Source organism: Hippichthys cyanospilos, chromosome 13, assembly GCF_059441005.1.
Source record: "Hippichthys cyanospilos isolate Australia breed blue-spotted pipefish chromosome 13, RoL_Hcya_1.0, whole genome shotgun sequence".
NCBI lineage: Eukaryota > Metazoa > Chordata > Actinopteri > Syngnathiformes > Syngnathidae > Hippichthys > Hippichthys cyanospilos.
The window spans coordinates 11842127-11854021 of record NC_142381.1 but is presented as its reverse complement, the minus strand read 5'-3'; the positions used below and the strand labels follow the sequence as shown (position 1 = coordinate 11854021).

At 41.2% G+C, this 11895-nt stretch overlaps 1 protein-coding gene across 2 annotated transcripts in view; it reads right to left on the bottom strand.

The window, feature by feature from the left end:
* Positions 1-766: 766 nt before the first annotated feature.
* Positions 767-11895, bottom strand: part of gfra4b (GDNF family receptor alpha 4b) — a 33736-nt gene continuing 22607 nt past the window's right edge. Inside the window, exons 2-8 of one of the 2 annotated variants that reach the window (XM_088431471.1) lie at positions 11502-11777; positions 10399-10479; positions 9619-9964; positions 7567-7676; positions 6879-7013; positions 2466-2632; positions 767-1751 (exon numbers count right to left, since the gene is read on the bottom strand). In XM_088431471.1, coding sequence (XP_088287597.1) covers positions 1614-1751; positions 2466-2632; positions 6879-7013; positions 7567-7676; positions 9619-9964; positions 10399-10479; positions 11502-11777 — 1253 coding nt within the window. In that variant the 3' untranslated portion in view covers positions 767-1613. Of the gene's footprint in view, positions 1752-2465; positions 2633-6878; positions 7014-7566; positions 7677-9618; positions 9965-10398; positions 10480-11501; positions 11824-11895 lie in introns of those variants that run through there. The other variant, XM_088431470.1, reaches the window with a different exon arrangement.

The following is an 11895-nucleotide window of genomic DNA, read 5'->3' as shown; positions in this document are numbered from 1 at the left end:
TCCTATTCATTACTGGTTGGCAGACATGCAGTTGTGCTCATAAGTTTAAATACCAGACGACAGTGGTTCACAACAATTTTCACAATTCATAAATTTCAGAAAAGTATCACAGCAAAAACAGATATGCAAAGACCATCTTGAAATGCAGCTACTTTGCTTATTTATCTTGGTACACTACCTAGTGGCTGAATGACTCGATTGTCATTGATTGTCAATGATTTGTGTGCTTAAAAGCACCAATTACTGAACACTTTATTAACTCTTTCAGTGCCATGGACGACCATTTTTGTCAAATAAAGTAATGTACTTAAGTTATGTGCCATTAACAGGAATTCTTATCATTTTTTTTCCGTGTTTTTTTTTTTATGAATGGTAGATGACACTCGTGGCCATCGCTCATCTTAATTATATGCTAATCAAGCACTGTTGTAATGTAGTAATATACATACGCAAAGTTTTTTGATGCAATTTTGCCATCAAAATTTTTTTTTACTGTTTTTGTTCACATTTTACTAAAGAAGACTATTGAGAAAATTCAGATGGATAGATAAGTGATAAGTAATAAGTAGTTGTATCCACTCACTTAATTCAATTGATTGGCATAATCAATTGTATAATCAATCTTAAAAAAATGTTGATAGTACCAGCCCTAAGAAAATCGTACAAGTGGTAGAGAAAAACAATTTATTTGATATGATTTCCTGTGGCAGAATTAGTGAATGTCTTTCCTTGTGTTTGCGCTTTTTTCAAGGAATACAGGACTAGCGAATTGATAAGCTTCTTTATTTGCACAAATTGGTTCCCGGAACAGAAAATATTTTCAAAGACTCTTCACATTGTTAAATCTCCATTTGTGTATATATGTTGGCAAAGCTTAACACACCAAACCTTTGGCTTTGCCCGCTCTTGCAGTGTCCACTCGAACAATAAGAACTAGAAGGTTATTACACTCACAATTACTTTTTGTATAGCAGCCAGAGGTCTGAAGGAATCGTCTTGGCTGATAATTCCTTTTTAAGCGCGAGGGCATGTTTTATACTGTAGCTCCAGAGCTAACAAATAAAGTGAGAGTTTGACAAACGGCGATGAAGAGCATGATTGTGGTGTCAAGGTTTGTCTTATGCACTCTCGGCCGGACGCTGCTGCAGGACACCGAAGAATCAGGGCATCTGTCGGCCGCGTCCGAGTAAAATGTTGCTCCATTGTCTCTCCGCCTTGCTCACACCCCTCTTTTTTTCCAGTATTGATTAGAAATAATGGTCCTCTCGCAGTCACTTGAGGAGAGTGCTGTTAAAGGGCTGTGTGTTCCGGCAGCTCTCCAAACTGACTCACAATAAGAGCTTCTGTTGGTATCTTCAACTACGCATCATACATATTATAGAGACGTCACTGGATAGCTGAGTAATCAGCCTGTAGTTCGATTTTGGCATGTCTCGATCATAGCAACAATTATGTACAACTGTACACATCGGCTTCCGTTAAGGGTCCAACTACCTAGACGCAAAAATAGAACCGGAATTGATGTACAAGAGGAGGTAGAGGCATGTGTAACTGCACGGCTCGTGAACTGCCTCCGTTCTCTGTGGCGGGCGGAGAGCGCCTCCCGGCAGTCTTTAGTGTCCGCTGTCGAGCAAGCCCAACAACAGAAGGCTGATGGCAAGTGGAGGCAGGAGCCCGAGAGGGGACGCTGCGTTTGGGAGGCTGTTGGACGGCAGAGTGGACTGGCCCACCAGGAGTTCATTTTCCATGGCCTCGGAGGCGGACAAAAACAGATGACAGATTTAATTACAGAGTAGTCTACAAAAGGGAGTGCTCCAAATTAAAAGAGGTGCAAGTTGGAGTTGGAATACTTATTGGTTTTAGTAAGTTTAGGCCTTGTCTAGATGTAGCCAGGGTTCTTGCAAACGGGCAGTAAATATCTCCGTTTTGCCCTATTTGCTATATGTGGGCGGGCTTTTTTTTTTTCCATCAAAATCGAATGTTTCAAAACCTCCAGCCAAAGTGGAGATTTGCCCAAGCCTCCGGTTTCGTGGTTGCATGTGACCAACTTCAACAGGGATTTGCGTCATTGCGCTACTTTATTTCCCACCGACGACACAGATACCCTTGATGTCAGAGGCGGAAGTTCTTTCTGATTGGACACGTCAGAGACGGAGGTTCTTTCTGATTGGACAGAATTTGCGACATTACTGCTGCCTAGCGACTTGGCATGCTTGTACACGAATTTGAAACAGCACTATGCGGTTTTATATAGACGCGACTTTTTTAAATAAACAAGGGCGACAGGGGGATTCTATGCGAAATGACATGTAGACAAGGCCTTGGTTGCAAAAAGTCTTAACATACTGACATCATCGTTCCTTTCATCCATCCACATTCAACATAATTTTGACATCATTAGTTTGATATAATCATGTTGGAAAAGGAGGTAAGGAGCCAACATAAGGGGTGGGAGAACAACTCACCTGTGTGGGTATTTTCGTATCCAGTATGTACCCCCTTGTTAATACGCTTTCGGGTGGGGATGTACTGCTCCTGTTTTCTCTGCGGCGGTGGGTGGGGCTCAATGTATTGGATTGACCTACTGTTGGTTGCTGTTCAGATTCACTTCCAAACGCCTTTAGAGCATTCCCTGTTGCATGAAACACCATAAGACACAAAATGTGAATTGAAACTTCACCCGCATCTTCAAAAAGGGAAGTCATTTTACTTTTGTTTACTTAAAAAAAAGGTCAAATAAATCCTGCAAAGTAAATGTAGAGAAATACAACAGTGAATACAACAGTAATCGTGACCACCTGTCGAAGTCCACTAACACTAAAAATTGTAAATGACGCAGTCTCCAAACGAAGTTTATTTTTTAACCACTGAGGCACTTTAACATTTGGTGAACATTTAAACCCTTGATGAACTTAAGTCAATAATTCATAACATCACTGATTTTAATGCATAATATAATAAATATGAAGTTTGTGTATTCTTTTGTGTTTTATGCTATTTTTGTCACTGTGAATACTGTGTTTGTTTTGTTTTTTTCATGGAACAAAGTCTGTCTGCATTATTTCCCCCAAAATGTTTGGGAGTGAAATAAGTAAGATGATTATATGAAGGCCTTTGGAATGTTAGTAATTCATAACCTCACTAAGTTGAATTTTTTTCTTCTTTAGAGCAATGAGTTCGTTCAAAAACACCTCACACTTAAAAGTCACTTTGGTTCATCTGAGAATTTGTATATACTTGTTGCTGTTCTGATTAGCAAACAAGTGGTTTCAGGGGGCTGCTTGAACTCCACCGTTTACCTGTTTGTTTTTCTCAGTAGGAGATGGGAGGCGTTTATTTCAGAGAAGCATTTCTTTATTTATCTAAATAAATAATGCACCTGACAACTACTTGAGGCATTGTGTTTATGCATTGAGTCCGTTTTTTTTTTTTTTTTAAACCAATATTCATGAGAACGTGGCCTTTGGACTTTGCTGTGAGGGGATCGGCAGAAAAAGCAAAAAAAGCATCAGTATTCTCGCGAAGCCGCCGCACTGCACCTGCATCTCCACATCGGCCTCATTAACTCATAGAACCTTCTGACATGGCCAAACAACTCAGAGACTCTCTCTGTATCTTTTCTAGGCAGCAGGCCCAAGAGAGCTGCTCTCATTTGCCACGTCGAGCTCGACAAACCTTTACACTCCCGAGCCAGCCAGCGCGCAAGTGCAGTTCAGTAAGTGTGATTTGAAAATGATTTGGTAGATTGGAAAGCTGCGGTGTTTGACAGAATTCATGCAGTGTTGCCACATTACCTTCCGCAGGTTCATTTTCAACACAGGTGGTGAAGTACGTATCATATCAACTTCTGGTAATTAGTGTGATTATTGCTGTTATACTCCTCACTTTTCTCTCAGTTGAGATTTCAAGTGACACTTCAAAGGCAATTCTTCAGTCTGTGTCTCCTTTAATACATACAAAAAAGTTTGTACAAATGGCTTGGAGGGTGTGCTGGACAGCGCACGCTCTGGGGACTCCCTCGTTCCGCTGGGAGACTTAAATGCTCACTGGGCAAGGACAGTGAGACCTGGAGGGGCGTGATTGGGAAGAACGGCCCCCTGATCTGCACCCGAGCGGTGCTTTGTTATGGGACTTCTCTTCTCGTCATGGATTGTCCGTAACAAACACCGTGTTCAAAGATAAGGGTGTCCATATGTGCACTTGGTACCAGGATACTCTAAGCCACAGTTTGATGAGAGACTTTGTGGTCATGTCACTGCATGTTTTGGACACTTGGGTGAAGAGAGGGTTGAAGCTGTCAACTGATCACCACCTGGTGATGTGTTGGCTCTGATGGTGGGGGAAGATGCTGGTCAGACCTAGCAGAGCCAAACGTATTGTGAGGGCGTCACCCAGAGGTGGACTTCCCATCTCTGGGACTGAAGTTGCCGAGTTTGTCAAAAAAAATTCCTTGGTGGCAGGGCCCCGGGAGTGGATGAGATACGCTACCGATGTCAGAGTTTGGTCCGCATTTCCAGCAGTAAGTCAAATCCATTTGCAGAGGGAGAAGAACTCCGCCAAGGCTGCCCTTTGTCACAGATTCTGTTCATTACCTTTACGGACAGAATCTGTACGTGCAGCCAAAGCATTGAAGGAGTACGCTTTGGAAGTCTCATCATTGCATCTCTGCTATTTGCAAATGAAGCTGTCAGCTTCTTCAGGCTGTGACTCTCACTATAAAACTCTCACTGTAAAGGTTAGCATGCGAGTGTGAATCAGCTGGAATCAAGATCAGCACCTCCAAATCTGGAGGAGGGAGGAAGGCCCAGGGACAACCGAGGAAATAATGGAGACTATATCTCTCAACTGGTCTTGGAATGCGTGGGGAACTTAGTAGAGGAGCTGGACAAAGTAGCTGGGGAGAGGCAAGTCTGGAATTCCCTGTTGAGGCTGCTGAGGCCCCACGACCGAACCCTGGATGGATGGATGGATGGATGGATGGATGGATGGATGGATGGATGGATGGATGGATGGACAGACAGATAAATGTTTTACGGTTTTAAGAATTCCCCCATTGCCACAATTCCTTGATCTAACTCACACTAGTTGGTCTAAAATCTGTTTTCAGCATATAGGTGGGTCAAATTAGACCATGAACAGCATCGACGTACACAAACTTTGTGCCTTTGTGAATTTTGTGTCTCTTTAGATAGAGTTAAAAAAAATTCCAGGTGAATATTTTGAGTATTTTTATTGTACCAAAATGTTAAAATTGAACAAATATAACAGGAAAATGAGTAAACCAGCGATGAGATTGGGTCTCTTTCTCTATTCATGTACCACTTGGGGAAATAGAGTAAATTAGTAGTTTTATGTTTCTTGAGAGATAGGGAAACACATTACCAGCCAACAGGTTTATATCTGATTTTCAATTCCACCATCATCTTGGTTATTATTTGTGACAGCCTTAGCACCGAGGTGCAACCAGTGTGAAGTAGGTGTGTAATAAGAAAAGCAGTGAGATACAAAGGCTATTTAATTATGCCTAAACCAAAGAAAGGCGGGGGATATTTGATTAAATAGCACCGGTGTTTGAGCATGTTGGCAAACATCTGTCCATGTCATCCTGTGTGCTCCTGTCACAATAGTTCCCGTTTTTCTGCGTCATCTTGTCTGGATGCATCATAGCTCCTGTTATAAATTTACCTCACTTTATTGAGTCATCATGGTTTTAATTTCAGGAGGGACTTTTCCTTCACCATCAGCTGCTGACAGTGACATACAGAAAATCATATATATATATATATATATATATATATATATATATATATATATATATATATATATATATATATATATATATATATATATATATATATTAATAATTAAAAAAAACAACAACATACTTGTCATCTTGTCAGAACACTTCTGCTGAGATCAATTCAATGTTACTATTTACAACGGCAGTAATTCTAAACATATGCAGCGTGTCTTACTTTTCTTAGCTTCAAATGATGTTTGTTTCAATTTAAGTAGTTTAGCCCAACTCTTACACTGTCACGATCCGACAGTAGCAAATTGAGCGTACAGCTGTAAGGCGTTAACTTGGCTGGGTTAGCAGACAAGAATCAAGAGCATTTTTTTCATGTGGTTGCTCTTTTTGTTTTTACCCTTATTTTGCAGGTTAACATTGAACCCTCTCTACACTCATTCGTACAGGTTAAGATAAAACTGCCAAAATTCTCTTAAGAAATATGCAAGTGGATATAACACTTTCATGAATCGCTCTTTAAAAAAAAAGCAAGTTGGTTAAAAAAAAATACTGGAATCCCTAAAAAGCTCCCAGGTTAAAGTAAAACCTCATTAAATCTTAAATTCTAAAATTCCCCCCAATTAAATAAATAAAAATGCTCAGACTATGACTACTATAAATTCACAAAAAATGAACGCAGGTTAAATTAACGCTTCCATAAATCTCCAACACTGTAACACTGGAACACAGTAATTTCCCTAAAATTTGGACAAAACAAAATAATAATGAAAAAAAGGGGCTATCTGTATTTTTCAAAACGAGCACAGATAACTATCTCAATTTTATACAAATTTAAATCTCCATATAGGCTGAAACCAAACTACTGTAAATCCCTTAAAAGTTGCACAGGTTACCATGACACCACCATGAACTCCAAAAAATTGAACAGGTTAATATTTGCATTAATAAACCAAATGTTGGACAGTTGAGTCTAAATGTCCTCAAATTCCCAAGATTTTATACTTATTGCCCATAGAGTTCCTAAATGTTGTAAAAATAATGAAATAATCCACAACATGGCTTTTGCCGTTCTTCAGAATTGTATTGCAAGCAACAGTGATTGAGTTGTGTGCAAAGTTCTACTCACGAAGACAGATGTTGTCGGTGAAGTAGTCCAGAAAGTCTTCGCATTCTTGCCTCTGGTTGCCGCTCGCTGAGCAGGAACACCACGGTGCCACGCTGGAGGTGGCGTTGTCCACGTAATTGGGTGTGATCGTGCTTCCTGTGGAGAAACAACACCTGGTGTCAGCTTGCTTTACATATTCATACGCCCTTGCGCGGCTCGGCTTTTATTTTGGAAAGCTCTCTTAAACACCCACCTCCTGTAAAGTATCGACTATACAGCATTGTACTCCAGCTTTTTCACTTTAGGGGCACATCAGGCTAAGGCCATGAGATTTTTCTTGTGCAGTAACAGAGTGGAGGTGGGCTTTTGAGTGCTTCAATAAATGCAAGCCAAGTGTGTGTTTTGTGCTGTGGGGCACCAAGTGCACTAACTTATTCTTGATCCTCTCACGGCTATACCTTTATAAAATGTTATGAAAACAGAGGGGCACATTGAATCCAATAAGCACACCTGTTATGCTGTTGTCTGGAATTTGTGTGACTTTTTTTGTTTAACTGCAGAAAAAGCTCTTGCCACCCTGTAGCTGCACAATCCTCTTATTCTCTCACATAACATATGCTGCCTTTCCCACCGTGTTTATAAAATCTTTATGTTTTGTCCCTTCCCTCCATCTGTTCCATGGTAAATTTCTTCTCAAATGTGTACTAACCTATGAGTCCTGTGTAGGCGAGAAGGCAGGTACCGTAGTTTTTTTGCTTGCAACCACTGGCAGACACTTCAGAAGGCTCGCAGTCATACTGAAACTGTGCCAGACGAGACCTGTGGCAGAAGGAAAGGTTCTGCTATGCAACTTGATTCTTGTATTTCACTTTCTTTCCTACTAACATCTTTAATTCATCTGATTTAATTAATCACCCACAACAATCCATCTATCTATCTATCTATCTATCTATCTATCTATCTATCTATCTATCTATCTATCTATCTATCTATCTATCTATCTATCTATCTATCTATCTATCTATCTATCTATCTATCTATCTATCTATCTATCTATCAATGTTAGCTAGCATGGTAAAGGCAGAGAACACTGGACTTAAGTGCGAAAGTGAACGAAAGACAAATATATTTCACCAGCAAAGCCCTAGACCTAGAATCATTAGTAAAACCCACTGAGTGTAATGGAGCCATGGAAAAATAATGCCCATGACCAGAGATTGCAATGAGCGATAACTCTGATCCATCTGGCTCTTTATCCGTGTTCAATATTTAATGTGCTATTCCAAGAGGCTCTCAGGGGTGTTCTAAGCAATGATGGAGGGTGGGTAAGGCTTGGGGGTAAAACAATGGGTCATTTGGTTGACTGAATGGCTGTTTATTCCTTTTCAAATAGTCTGAAAGCTGAATCGTGCCGGGTGTGCAGATATTGTAACTGTCCTACAACCGGATACTATTTGTCATTTCAATCTTCCAAATGCCTCACCCGTCTCTTGGGGTTAGTCACACAGGGGTTCTGTGGGTACACCGCAGGTATCGGACCCCCCCACTTCTTACACTGTTTGTCACAGAACTCTGAGGCGTAGTACCTCGAAATCATTTTTGAAAATGAGTGACACCTTGTACCCTTGACGTCCTCCAGAAAGTGGGTTCATGTCCCACACTAGTGCCCTATTTTGATTGTCTTTGTGCCTCATCCATCTAGACCTAAATCACGAAGGACTCACTTATACACTCACATAACTATTCAGACCAGGTGCCCAATTACAGCTTTCCTAGTGCCTCAACCATGTCTTGGGTAAAAGAATTCAAATAAATCGTTGGGTCTTAAAAAAAAACTGCATATGGATAACAGTCAAAGAAGATGGCACCTTGGCATGGTTTCAGAATGCGTACTCAGATAGCAATGACAAAACATTGGCAGTAGTATTGACGTGGGCATTGTATCTGGACCGTTTGTACATGTTTTTATCTTTTGTGTAATTTTTGTTTTGCAGAGTAGACTCTTTCTGCATTAGGTATCCTCTCACTCAATTGGCTCCTTTTACTGATTCGAAGGTTAACATAGCCACCTAGGCTGATCCACTTCATGGATCTTTGCATCTAAAAAAATGTATATTGACAAAACCAAAGAATACTGGTACTTTGGCATGGCATCCTGATTGTGTACAAGATGCCGTATTAATGTGCCTCATTATATTACTACCCCATTATGAAGGGGAACTCATGTTTCACACAGGTGCCCATTTCTAATCGTTCAAGTGCCTCAACCATCTCCCATTGTTTTCCCCCATTATATCACCACCCCAATCTGAAAGTGAGTTTATGTCTCACACAGGAGCCCAATTCCAATCTTCCTTATGCCTCAGCCATTTCTGGGGTTAAAGAATTACAAAAAAAAGAATACTGGACTGATCACAATCCAGAAACAAGACACTTAATTATTATTATACTTTCCAGGTTGTGTAGCCATATGTCGTGGCTGCGTACCCCATTATGTTACCGTCCTATTCCGAAAGTGAGTTTATGTTTCACGCAGGTGCCCAATTCCAATCTTTGTTGTTAATTACACAGGTGTCACCTTTCTGGCTGCGCCACAGATTTCACAGATCCCACTCTAAAACACCATTTGTCATGGAGCACTAAAGTTGTACCCTCAGCCTGGAGTTGAAGGTGTGTAGTTGGTTGAAACACGATATTTTGACCTCACCAGCAAAGAGTCAAACATTTAATGAACGTCAACAATCAATCAACTCGCACTAACTTGCACACGTAGTCAGCCTCGCAGATCCTCCTCTGCGTAATGCAGCTGGGCTTTTCGGCACTCTCATAAGAGCAGCTGGGAACGATGGTCTGCCTGCGACGCTCGGCGCAGGCCGTGTCCGTGCAGGGACAGAACAGCAGCTCATGCGTGTGGTCGGCGGGGACCCGGTCAAAGAACCTTCGCAGGGCCTTGTTGCATTTGACCCGGTTGCACAGGCCGGATTTGGCGGTGGGTTTTATGCAGGCTGAAACATATTCTGTGCGCAGCTTCTGACACAACTCGTCCACGTTACAAGCTTTCGCCGCATCCAAGCAGCGGTTCACGGTTACCATGCCAACATCGGAGTCTATAGAATGAAGAAGGAAGCAAATTAACAAAAGGTATTCTGTTATATGCAGGAGATAAGCATGCACAGTTTGCACGAGGACAAAATGTTTTGAGATTAAAGTTAGTCTGTACCACAGTATCAATTACAGTTTAATGCTATTTGAAGATTACATAAGGACAAAAATGTGCACGTAAAAGCAAAATAAACACGATTACATTTTGCTACCTCAGCAGTAGGACCCCGTTTTCATTCATGAATTGCATTACAGTAACGCAGGGTGTGACAAAGATATGGTTTTGGATGCAGGAATTTGGTTCAGATAAATGGAATAGCTGTCCTCGGAACAAAACGGGCTTGTCTTTGCCCCGGGCCAGCTGCCAGGGAAAATCCAAGCGTACCCCAAAGGGTCCAGAAGTAAAAACATGAAAGTTACTGAAGGTCAGCGAACTCGCCTGCTGTGATAGAGGCCAAACGGACGTAGTCATAATCCCTCTGCATGGTCTCATAAGGATAACTTTCCACCAAGTTGAGTCCTGATGGAGAAAGAGATGGTTTAAGGCTGTTTAAATCTCTCTAAATATTTTTAATGAATTGAAAGTTTGTCATTGTTCAACAGGTGTTCCTAAACTATGAAAGATAAATGAAATAAATAAGAAATAAATAAAACTGGGACATTTTAAAGGTCGACTGAAGGAATGAAAAGCAAAGCTGATCTTTAAAAATGAATGAACAACACATACTGTATACTGCATAGCATGGCCTAGTGGTAATATGTCTGTGGTTGGACCCTTAAGTTTGAATAAAAAATGGACACCTCACTGTTTTCACTCACTGTTTTGTTTATATGTACCCTGGGATTGTTTAATAACTAGTCCAGGGTGTGCCCCACCCCTCACCCAAAGTTAGGTAGGATAGGCATACCTATGAGCTCAAGGAGTGCAAAAGTCAAAGAAATGATATGGTTGAATTTCAATGCTAATACAGTATATACTGTCACAATGAGTGGAATGTCTACGTAGTTTGCACATGCATGTTCCTACAATTTACGATGTAATGTGATAACGGTTCCTGAAGGGAGTTAGTTTGGGTCTGCTTTATTAAAAAATGGAATCCAGAAGGTCATAAGAATGATTTTCAAATAACTTATGTCATTAACAAGTAGGACTGTAGAACAGTTATATTCACATTATATTTCTGAGTTGTTACCTAATATAAATGTGGGCTGATTAAAATTCAGCTAGTGAAAACTTAAAATTTCCTCCTGACACCGGCCTATGCAACTTCTATCTCACTAGATGATTGTGATACTGCGGGCAGGAAAAATGGGGGAGTTTTAACTCCGAACAGAGTTGCTAGGGCCATTTTTAGATATGATAATGGTTATTGTTACACTGATGATTGTTTCCTCATTTCTAAGGGCTACTGCAGTATTTGTCAATACCAATGTGATACAGTTCTAATGGAATGGCATGGTTAGTCCCTAGCTGGAAACCAAAAACCCGTTTTTCAATAACTGGAATATAATCCTTTGTGACACGATCCATCAGTCACTAACCGTGAATGATCGACTGGTGAAGGCTCCAGTAGATGCTCAGGCAATTTTTCTCCTTCTTCATGCCCCGTTTACACTGGCAGCCATGCAGAGGGCTGGAAAGCAGGGCGGAAACCGCGTTGGCACACTGACTCCTGGCTCCGGGACCCAGCTTCATGCTGCCGTTGCCTGCCACACACTGACGCAGCGTGCGCAGGCGCGGGCTGCAGGTGTCATCGCTTGAACACATGTCTCCAGCCAGCAAGCAGTCGCTGCCGGCCAGTGCGACCTCCAACAGAGCTGTGGGAGGAGGAAGTAGAATGATGAGTTGAGTAAAAGTTGACATATAAGGTTATCGGAAGAATGCTCCTAAAACTTTTTATGCTAAGTACCATCTAAAAAATATGCTTAGCTCGTC